The sequence below is a fragment of the Ascidia mentula genome, chromosome 2, assembly GCF_947561715.1.
Source record: "Ascidia mentula chromosome 2, kaAscMent1.1, whole genome shotgun sequence".
In the NCBI taxonomy this organism is placed as follows: Eukaryota; Metazoa; Chordata; class Ascidiacea; order Phlebobranchia; family Ascidiidae; genus Ascidia; species Ascidia mentula.
Window position 1 is genome coordinate 13,092,833 of NC_138567.1, and position 11,439 is coordinate 13,104,271.

The following is an 11,439-nucleotide window of genomic DNA, read 5'->3' on the forward strand; positions in this document are numbered from 1 at the left end:
AGCGTTTACGTTGTCACCCTAGAAAATCGTTTAAAAGCCCTCCCTACCGTTAATGGTTTAGATTCCGTTTTCCAAGAAAGATAACATTTACATTTAGCATGTTTTTCAGTTATGAAACAACTTCATAATACGCCAAGATTTTTGACGCAACTGACCTGCAACCACTATTTCGCTGGCGAAACATAAACCGCCATTTTGTTCCCCCAGAATTTTCACCTTTTCTCTTAAATATTTCACTTGAATGCCTCCCAAATAAGTTGTCATTGCTTTCTCTGTTCCCGGATTTTGCGAACTTTATGTTTTCTATGCGACTTGCAATGGTTCACCTGTCTTTCTTCTTTTTTGTATTTTTTACCATCCCAATAACACGCAGGCAATATACATTGGCTGCCGTCACCAAGCGGTTGGTAATATTTGTGCTAAACGAAATATATATTTTTGCATTTTTTTTGCTTTTTATGAAACCTTTTAAATTATCTGTAACTGGTACGGAAAATATTTAATTCGTTGCGATTTCTCTTAATTTAACCAAAAACATACCGCCCTGATTTGGGCACTGTTTATTTTTGCTACGTGTCCAAGTGGCCCTAAAAAAGCGGTACCACTTTCGCCAAGAAAATAAAATTGCGCGATATAAAAATTCAAGTGCTGTAAAATGAAATACAAAAAAGCTGGAAAGAAAAGGAAGCTCTTAGCAACGTTTTAATAATCCATTTCCAAGTGGAACTTAGCGCTACACTTTGTATGCAATAAAGAGGATGGTCAACTATGCAGTCTGTATGATACATAGGCGTTACGTTAGCGACCTTCCATGGTCCCGCAAGAGGTCAAAGGTCACTTCGCTGATGTCGAACGGCTCCACGTCGCCAGGGGGCGCTAGCAGATAACGCAACATTCCTTGTGGTTGTTTTGTGGCTTGTAGGGTCTGTTCAATCAGCTGAGCTCTCGTCTGTCAAAGGTAATATAACATGCTTAGTCCGTGGAAATTAAATAAAGATTAGGAATTCATTATTTTAAGCAAGAAAATCCAATACATGGCTGCAGATAAAGTCTATTACATACTACAAAAAAGCGTACATTTGCAGTAAATAGTTTTTTTCCTTACTGTGATAAGAAGCAGAAACTTACAAAACAGTTTTTATTATAAGCAAAGTGGAGCCAATAATATGAATTGTGTAAGTTGTATACAGATGGCCACTGTTTCGACCTACAAGGTCTCATCAGTGCAGCTGGAGTGACTATCAGACGACTTTGCTTACCAAACGGCCAAGCAAACACTTCCACTTTGTGGTGACTATACAGTCACCGTCATCCGTTGGGCACCAAACTAGGCGCAACCTTACGCAGAAAAACAAGGTGGAAACACTATGACCAAGTAATGCTCAACCAATAGTGCCGCCAGGCTCCGTGTCACAAAAAAAAAGTGGAACCAATAATATGAATTGTGTAAGCTGCATACAGATGGTCGAAACAGTACATACACGGGTTGGATGAAACTGAGCACTTACAAGTTCCACTTGGCTGTCGGCCCACTTCGGTTCAGGCATTGTGGTCACGTGCAGTAGAGGGTAGGCGGTTTCCATGACAGCGGATTTAAAAATGGTTTTCATGCTCTCCTTGTCTCTCTGCAAAACGACAAAGACGTTCAGTTGAGAAAGAAGTTTCGATTCAACCCAATGTCTTGGAAATAACAAACTACCCACGTGACTTACCTTGTCAGCCCTGGTGAGAGGCCTTTTCTTTTCTTCCCAAACATTCTACACAGAAAACAGGTTTACAGTTAATTTTTGTTTGTGCGACAGCTCACACTCCCAAAGGTTATAGTGGTAAGCAGGAAACAGAACTTCTGAATGTAAGACAATATGTTCCGCTGTAATCAACCTTTGTTTTTCTCATTATCAGTGACCAAATATTACTAGATAGGTAAAGATGCAAAAAAGCATTATGATAGTCCAGGAAATACATTTTGAAAAACATCGAACCTTACGGAAGTTTATCAACGTTACAGTGAATAGTGACACATTAAAATAGCGCTATTGGTCAAACTGACATACAATTCGGTGTGGAAAACTGATTCTAATTCAACTTACGTGCAATGCCTCCATTATATCACTTTGATCAACGGCTTGCAGGAAAGTAGCAATTACTGGGGAATGAACAAGATCGGCGTCCAACGGAGCGAGGCGGTCACGCACCAGTGCGTCGGACAGCACACGCCGGTAATACGCAATGAGTTCAGCGAAGCGTGACATAACGACAATGGTGGCAGGAAGAAGTCTAAACATAAAAATACGGCATGTAAATACACGACTCCTCAACATTCACTGTGCGATTGGTAAATTACTATAACATGTTATCATTTTTGTCACATAAGCTTTTGTTTAAGGGTTAATTTGGTCTTCACACCGGTACTTTTGCAATTTAATTATCCATTTCGCTTGCACAAGGTAGTATAAGTGCGAACAACACATGTTTTGTGCCAAAAAATGTCCAAAAACTTGATGGTTTAAAAAAGTCCTCCGCAAGTGAAACTTAGGGCGCATCCTAAACGATACTTGTTCGAGCGAATTTGTTTCCCCAGAAATCCTGCAGGAACAACAACGTCCTTCACGGAAAATGGTTGGTGGAATTTACTTACTCCAAGTACTTTCGCTTCTCGTCGGTCGGAGTTCCAATCAACACACTCAGGGTCGGTTGTTTCACAAGCAGAGCACGGAACCGGTTCGAAGAAGCTATCGGAAGATTTGAAATAATAAGCTAATATACCAAGCAAGAAAAAGGCGGCCTGTAAAGTATTGCATACATCTGTGGTTCTCAAACGTTTTCGCATTGGGAGGGATTTTAACTAATATAATTATAAGAAATCTATCGACCATTTTTTCCTTTGCAATTTTTTAGTCGCAGAAGCCTGACTTGGCTTGGCTTGTTACTTGTCTCAATTTTTCCAATATTAGTTTTGTTAAAACTGTTTCACCACGCACATGGAATCTGAAAACGATGCACCAAGGCGTTTGGACGCCACTGGCATTTAATATATACAATCAGAGTTTTATACTGTATGAGGGCATTTGACGTATGGATTTGATAGAAGGGAATCGCCCTATTAAGTGCATGCAGAGTGATGCCCTACAGTGTCTATGCATAAATCTATGATACACACCACTGAAAGCAACTAAACAGTGATATACGTCGATATTTTTCAACGGGGTTTCTCGACTATTCAGGAATATGCAATAACTTTTTGAGTATGCAATCGTTTGCATTTGGTACCGATTTAAGGAATACAGAACAATCTCGAAACAGCCGCGCAATTTAAATTAACCTAATTTCTTTGAATTATAAACTTATTTATCAACAAGGTGATCATCGATTCGACAGACTGTAATTGTGTTTATAAAATCAGTTGCATTCTATTCTTATTCAATTGAAACAGATTCACCTCTCCGTTCAATCGACGGATCCACGGCGACGCCCTGCTCGTAGGGAGTTCCCCCATTAAGATGCAGGTCGTATTTCCTTCACAGAAAGTCAAACTCGAGTATTGGCGATAGAAGCACATTACTCTAAATGCTTACTTGTTAGGAATCGGATTTCCCTGCTCGTCGAAGAGTTTGAGATGAGCCCAACCACAGCATAGCTCGCCTCGCTCCCCGGTTTGCTGAAAAAAAAAACGGTAAGACTCATTGGATTTATGCTATAACGCATGATAAGCGATGACATAACCAATTTCCGTGACAATGCAAATTTAAAACCAATAATATCAGTTAACGTAAGTGCGGTAAAATTAGCAATCTGCTGCTAGATATGGTGTTGGTATAATTAGGACAAAACATCATTGAAATAGCTGAGTCATGCAGCTACGAATGACGTTGGTGTGACCTAATTGGCAAACCAACCGCACCTTCTACATGTAACTACCTCTGCTAACACCAAAAGCACAACACCTAAAAACTGAATCAACAATTTTAGAGCCAATAACACAATGATGAAAGGTTTAATAATTCCCTAAATGGGGTAAAACCAAATTTTGCCAAGATATGACATGTTTGGTGGCAGAGTGTGGTATTACGATGTCAGCAACCCGATATCACGTTTGCGATTTTTGTAAGTGTCAAAGAGGATCATTTTGCTCGCTGTTTTATCTTACACTCATTTTAAAAGTATAAACCTTGAAAAGGTAACATGAAATTTATCAAACGACAATATCTGCGGTTCGACGCACGGAAAACGGGAAAAAAACACACAGTGGTGTTGTCGTGAAGCTGACTACGCCGGTTCCAAAAATAAAAACGCGCCAAAGCTCACATTACAGATTAGTCGGTAGCGTAAAGGCGAAGTGCAAAATGGTGATTGGCTTTTCCTTCTTGTAAGACGATACCTATTTCCATTAGGGCAATAAGGTGTGCGGATTGTATTGACGGCTCTTAATCAATCAATTCAGCGTAACTGCGTAACCCCTATGGATACTTAACAGGCCGCGCATGAGACATTTCAACAGAACTGGACAAATACTCAATAAAAGGGGATAAATTTTTTTCATTAACGGTCATTTTAAATTTTTGGGGATCTTACTGCGTCTGGTTTTACTTCGGAAGTTTTCAAAAACAAAGACAAAATTTATATCACGGGTCGTTGAATTAAATCATTAACGTCCGAATAAAGTGGTCAAATCGTGAATGGGGACAAAAACTATGTGTGTAAGTTCTGTTAAACTGAACAGGGCCTCATTTTTAAGTATTTTTTGATTCACTAAGTCAGGGGTTCTTAACCTGGGGTCCATGAACCCCCAAGGGGTCCGAGAAGATGCATTAAGGGGTCCATGAAACGAAATACAAATATTCCGAAAATCCACGTATTTTCCTCTGTCCATAAGGTTTCACTGTCCACGAATTTTAATTTTTCGACATTTGCAATGTGTTTCATGCAAACGGGTCCATGGCTTTACAAAGAATGTCTTAGGGGTTCGTGATCCAAAAAAGGTTAAGAAACAGTGCACTAAGTTATACCTTTCGTTAGTCAAATGCGTCCAACGTTAAACACCTTTCGTCCTAAATACCGAACAACATGGCCAGCTGAGAATACTGGACTTTATATATATAAAAAAATTGAATATTTAACACTGCTGTTATACAAAGTGCCATAGAATGTTTGACATGTGGAGTCGTTACTTGCGATAACAACGTGATAAGTGAATGAGTTTTTCCATACCGCACGTGGGGAGTTGGAGGTGTATTAGTAAAAAGCAACCAACAAAATCTGGTGTGAGATGGTTAATTTGTCAATGTGTAAAGCGTTGGCAAAAGATGAGTTTTAAAATTATTTGTGGGAAACAAATAAAGGTCGGTGTGCGCAGCAGTCACATGAAAGAATTTTTTTTCCAAATTAAGTGGCAGAATTTAAAAATACAACACAACTATTGGATCTAAATAACTACGTGCATGTGACATAATGTAAGTTGCGATATATTGAAATTAGGTAAACGGAGGTTCAAAAACATCACGTTGAGGTCAATCTGTAACTATTTTTAAGCCTGATGTAGGTAATTGTTAGATTATTACCTGCTGGTTTTATGCCAATACATCAGCAACCCAAGGTAGGAGCTATGTTTCACCAATATACGACCAAGGGTTTGTGTTGATACAAAACAAACACTAATTTCAGGAAATACCCAAAACCAATCTCTATCTACCCACAGCTACAACTACTAAGTGAAAAATTACAACCGTTCGTCCGACTCAACGCGGTTAGTATGACAAAATGAGTAGGGTTATCGCATCGCATCCCAACGCGAGCAAGCTAGTCGGTTGTACCCGTATATGGCGTCTAGCGCCACCGTGCGACGATTGTGGCTGTTCATCTTCGTCGCTGCTGTACTCACATGCCAAGCCGTCGCTGAAGCGAACAAGTCGGCGTGGTGGCTAAAACGCACACACTTGTATCATCAAACGCTACTTACAGAGGACATTTAATAACTTTTGCGGGTTTCAGACCATTCATCAAAAGGTTTGCGGCCATAAACCGACTGTTTGTGAATATTCTGACTGAATCCGGGAAAAAAGCCCAAGAAGAAGACAGTTTAGTAGTAATTATAAAAATTGTAGAAGTAATTAGGCATTTTCCAGCACCCATCAAAATAAATAAACTAATATTATTGAATATTTCTTTAAATTATCTCAATACTGTACACATTACTTTTTGTTGATAATTAAAGTCTAACGTCGATATTTTTCAGTACGTTTTCGTTACGTTTTTTTTTAGTGCAACAAGCAGACGGGGATTGGCGCCACCGCAACCTGCAAGTCTACATACAATGAAAGTATAAGAAGTCTACAAGCACTTACGTTGCGTATGTAGGTCACCCCCAGCTCAAAAAGTACTCCGATGTTTGTGTGCGTGGAGCCAGTTCGCACGACGCTGTAGCCGTCTGTTAAACTGCCTGCAACTCCGGATGTCTGTTAATTATGGGCGCCAGGATTAACTGATTGCAAGTAGAGGATATGGGTTTTGTGGGGGAACGTAGGCCTATATTTGATTGTTCGAGTAAAACCACACAAAGTTCTTCTTACTTTCGTAAGTTTGGTCACAGTGGTTCTAAGTCTGTTCGCCATCTTAAAACTGACCGCTTTTTTTCGGCGAGCCCAAATTTTTTTTGCAAAGTTCTCACGACCCAATAGGCATAAATGTCGTGCAGTGACTTTATCATAACAAACAGCAAAAGGACAACAAACCACTGATATTTATTGAAGATAATTTGTCGCTTTACTTGCCACAAGCGAACCAAAAAAACTATCAGACAACCTAAAACACTGATATAAGTAAAGGAACAATGGACCATTGTTTCTGTCGGTAAATGGGCTTACAAGCAAAAAAATAATTGGTAGTCACACATATATTTTATGTCAAGTTTGTGTTCTTGGTTTTCAGGTTGACAAAGTGCACCAGCTTATGTCATTCGTATTTAATACTGCGGTACTTACAGAACTTGTCCTTCTCTGTGAGAACCCCCATATTTTGGGTTTGACAGGGTTGATCTTAGCTCGGATAGTCTGTATGTTGCTTATAACCTGCAATTAAACAGAAAAAGCTTCAAATTACTCGGGCAAGTACGCGATGATTTCCGTGAATAAGTCAGTAATATGACCAGGCGAACGATTAAATATTCCTGAGTTCGGAAATTATGGAAAAGATCTGCGGGATTAAACTCGCCTTGCTCCCGTCGAATAGGCAGACACGCACGTGGTGGCTCAAAACTTCAACACCCGTTCCAGGCAGGGGAATCGCGCGACATTCAACTAACTTGCAATTGCGCAAAACTCGGGTTACCAACTTGCGGATCTGTAACACAAGGCAATAAAAGGTTAAAAAGGCCTATTTAGGTGATTAACTGAAGATTTTGCGACAAAGACTAATGCGGTTGTACTGTATTTTTGTTTCCGAAATTGCCTAGTTAGCTACAGATATAATATATGCAGTTTTCTTCTAAAATGGTTTGTTTGGTGGCGATGACATGGCGGAAAGCAGAATGCAAATAAAAAATTAGGCATTGTGACACGGTAACACGTGTGAATACATTGATATGTGATAGCGCAAGTGAGTTAAAGTACACCTTGTTAAAGGAACCTATATTGGAACTCAGAAGGAAACCTTGATATGTACGTCGATTAATTGAAGTATAAATACGGTAGAGAGAATAATTTTGAAAAAAGCAAAAACGAAACAGAATTCGTTGAAGAATGAAGAAGGTAACATAAAGGGAATAAGGCTTAGCGTGGACCAAAAAAATTCGAGCATTTTTGTAAATGGTCTCTAATTGCATACCTGTGTGGTTGTTGGATCAAGATGAAGATCGGCAAACGCAAGTCCCGACTCGGTCAATCTGGGTAGAACAGCGTTGCTTAGATTGTATTCCGAACAGCTTTGCAGCTTGTTGAACAAAACAGAGGGTCGAAAACCGGCTGGTAAAGCTCCCATCGCAGCCAGAACGTCAGTTACATCTGTTTTCTGGGTCTACAAGTAAAAAACTCCATGAGGCGAATACATTCCTATCTTATCAGCTATATCTGTGGAATATGGTAAAGGAAGCAGTAATATTTCATGCAATCCAGCTTGGCTGCAATGCCTTGGCTGCGAAGCCTGTGAACCTTATAGTAAAGAAAGCAATGCAATTTTTGAAAAATGAACGTTTTTCTTACTTCGGTAACCGCATCCCTAACTCCCTTCCAAAGCTCCTTGCCACTGTAATATATAACAAATGTTTGCTTTCACCGTTCTTATATCGGAACTGGATAGCAGTACTATTTCAAATTACTATAATACCTTACTTGTAATTAATCAAGATTTACATCAACAAAAAAACACTCTCACAAACAACCAAAAAGTTTCAGCATCTTCATCGCAAGTTACAAATAGATAACAAGTGCACATGTGTTTTGTGAAGGTGTGACAAAAACAGCACAAAATATGTTTCACAACACCAATGCACAAACAACAAGTGTTGATAGAATGTTTGGTTGGTTTTATTTCAAACCTGTCCATTGAATCCCACTCTCCAGAGTAAGTCCAATAGTTATTGCTAGAAACATATGTTTCCTGACCAATATGAAGCCAAACCGAAAATGTTACATAGTAGCAAATACAAATACAGTAATATGCGACAACTTTAAAGCAGCACAATCTGACCTTCTTGGTGTTTTGCTGTTTTCCTCTTCTTGTCCTGCATCAGCAGTTTGTGATAGATCGGCACGATGCAGTTGGGAGCTGTCTCCGGTTTTATCTTGACTGTCTTCTTTCTGCTCTTCTTCCCCATCTTCTTGTGTTGCTTCTTCCTCTTCTTCGTCACTCTCTTCCTCATAAAGCTTGAGGTAATTTGATGGAACCAACCCTGTCTCACCTTCCTCATTTTTCGCTTTCCACCAACCGTTATTCCTGTCATTGAGTCAATTATATAAAGTTATGTCTGTAAAATATGTACTTCTCTGAACTTTCAATAAAGTGCTTGATCTCATGATACAACACAATCAAACAAAACTTTCAAATATTTGCTTCACATTATTTCTATATCACTAGTTAGCACCGTTGTGGCACAAATGTTACCATATAAATTACCTATTTCGACCAAGTTCTATAATTTTGTTTGGAAACAATGAAGTATAGTTTTACCTACTGTACAAAAACATGATGTGTAACGTCAAATATCTTACAAATTTTTCTGTTAACTTTTGCTAAAAACACTGTTTCTAATGCCAACCAAATTTATAAATACCCTTTCTCCAGTATTTCTAGGATGTCGCCATCTTTTATATTCAAGTCATCCGGTTGCTCTTTTTTAAAAGCATGGGTCACGATGTAGATATCCTCATCATCCTCAAAATCCTCACCTTCGTCTACACTAGAACATTAATTGAATTCAAAAAGTAAATATTTTTAGTTTTAACAAATATCCAGCAGTGCTTTCCAAATATTTTTGCAAGGTTTTGGACAAAGAATCTGAATATGCTGAAATAGCAATGGTGATTTTGCCATGTAGGAAAACTACAATAATTTATTATGAGGGAAAGACTGCAGAAGTAAGAAGTGTAAGAAGAATTGGGTCGGGTGAGACGCTGAATTTTGTGTTGATTTAAAAAAAGTATAATCAGGGAGTGCTGATAAACTCAGTGAACTAATTCAAGTTTTAAAAACCTTTCTTCTTCCTCTTCATTAACGTCTATTTTTTCATCCTCTTTCTGTTGATCATCACTTTCACCCATCTCCGACTTCCTTGTATTTCTCAAATCATCTCCATTTTCAAACTCTTCCATCGAGTTTATTAAACGATCGAGGCGTGACTGTGAGAAAACAACATGCATTCTTTTAATTAAGCAAAATAGTCTTTGCATAAATAATTGATTTTTTAAAATAAACAACAACATCCAAAACATTGACATGACCATTAACCTGTAGCATTTGGAGTCTTTTGACCTCATCAGATTTTTTCTGGTCAAAGTTTGAAACATGGCCAGGTTCTTCATGCTACAGAGAACAGAGTACAAATAAAAAAACAAAAACAAACCTAGACCATAATATGTTTCAGCTATAAATAAAGCATACATGAGTTAACAATGACCACATTTATGAAATCATGTATATATATATATATTCAAAAACTGTCAACTTTCATAGTTCTATCATTGTAATTAGAAGGTTAGAATAGGAAATGATTCCTGGAATCACTAAATAAGTTAATAATGCATCACTTTATCTCTGTGCATAAATGTCGCAGGATATTTGTTGAAAACAGTGGCATGGTATATGCAAATCGACCTTATTTTCATTAGCAGAAAAGAGAAACTATTTGCGTTGGATTCTGTTCCCAAAAACATAAAAAAATACTCACTTTCTGGAGGTTATTGGCTTGAAGCAGCAGTGAAGAGGATTCAATTTTGTAAGCTACACATTTTTTGTGGCAGGATATAACATCTGGTTCAGATGCATTTTTTGGGGACCACTTTTTTGTGATTGCAGTGACTTCGTCCACCTTTAATAAAGCAAAGGAGATACCACTATTTAATTGATTAAACATTGACATTTTGTATTGTAGAGAGAACGACAATGCGCAACAAACGGGTGTAGTTTTTACCTTTGCTTTTAAAATGTCGCCCTCTCTTTGAAGTTTTCCAAGGGGCCCATCAGAACGTATTGGTGCCAAACTCATGCTGCAATATTGAAGTACATGTGTTTCAGATTTATAAAAACTTGTCGATTTCCGAAGCACCGATTTGCAATTTAAGCGTTACTCGCAACCAACTACCGGAACGCTTGACAACTGAAGCGTATCAATAAAATAAAATAAAAATAAAAGCTAAAAATAAATAAAAACAATGGTTTGGGAGATGCATCAAAAAATATTCATTTTTATTTCAGTAATTATCAAATCGTTTCTTGTCCTAAATACGGAATTTTCTGAGCTTTAAAGCGCAATCTTTTATACAATGCCACTGATTTTTTTATCCCTTTGCTTTTTCGGTAAATAAGCATGTAAGATTGCTTAAAATATTAATTGTGCTTCGGCAAACAAGAAATGCATCTAAAATAAATGATATGCAAGCACTCTATTACTTTTTGTCAACCGCTAGGTGAAGTTTTTTGTTTAAAAGGAAGTTGAACATAGAAACAAACAATGGGGTTAATTAAAAACTACTTTCTCCGTCTTCAAACAAATTTAGTTTATTCCCTTTACTATAGTTACAAGTTAAACAGAAAATGTACCACAGAGCATGTGGGCATGTTGCTATTGTCATAGACCCCCCTTGCATGGAAATATGATCCCCAGGAAACAATTAAAAATGTTAGCCTTTTTCTCCACTGGTAATGTACTATTTTTTTCACGCTAATACAGGAATTTCTGTATAAAACTGCGCAACGTTGGCTAATGTTTGAGATCAGCAGCGTACATGAGGT

General features: G+C 38.0%; 1 protein-coding gene across 1 annotated transcript; it reads right to left on the minus strand.

Annotated features, from left to right (window-relative positions):
- Positions 1 to 543: 543 nt before the first annotated feature.
- On the minus strand, positions 544 to 10,752 carry LOC145888374 (nephrocystin-1-like). Its single transcript, XM_082979112.1, has 19 exons — positions 10,619 to 10,752; positions 10,376 to 10,516; positions 9,937 to 10,011; positions 9,682 to 9,827; positions 9,263 to 9,388; positions 8,680 to 8,925; positions 8,193 to 8,235; positions 7,819 to 8,007; positions 7,207 to 7,335; positions 6,978 to 7,064; positions 6,342 to 6,452; positions 5,811 to 5,918; positions 3,576 to 3,658; positions 3,440 to 3,516; positions 2,639 to 2,732; positions 2,091 to 2,277; positions 1,713 to 1,757; positions 1,509 to 1,625; positions 544 to 949 (listed from the first exon to the last, which is right to left on the minus strand). The coding sequence occupies exons 1-19, from the start codon at positions 10,691 to 10,693 to the stop codon at positions 794 to 796; spliced, it is 2,235 nt and encodes a 744-aa protein (XP_082835238.1). The 5' UTR covers positions 10,694 to 10,752; the 3' UTR covers positions 544 to 793.
- Between the last annotated feature and the right edge of the window lie 687 nt (positions 10,753 to 11,439).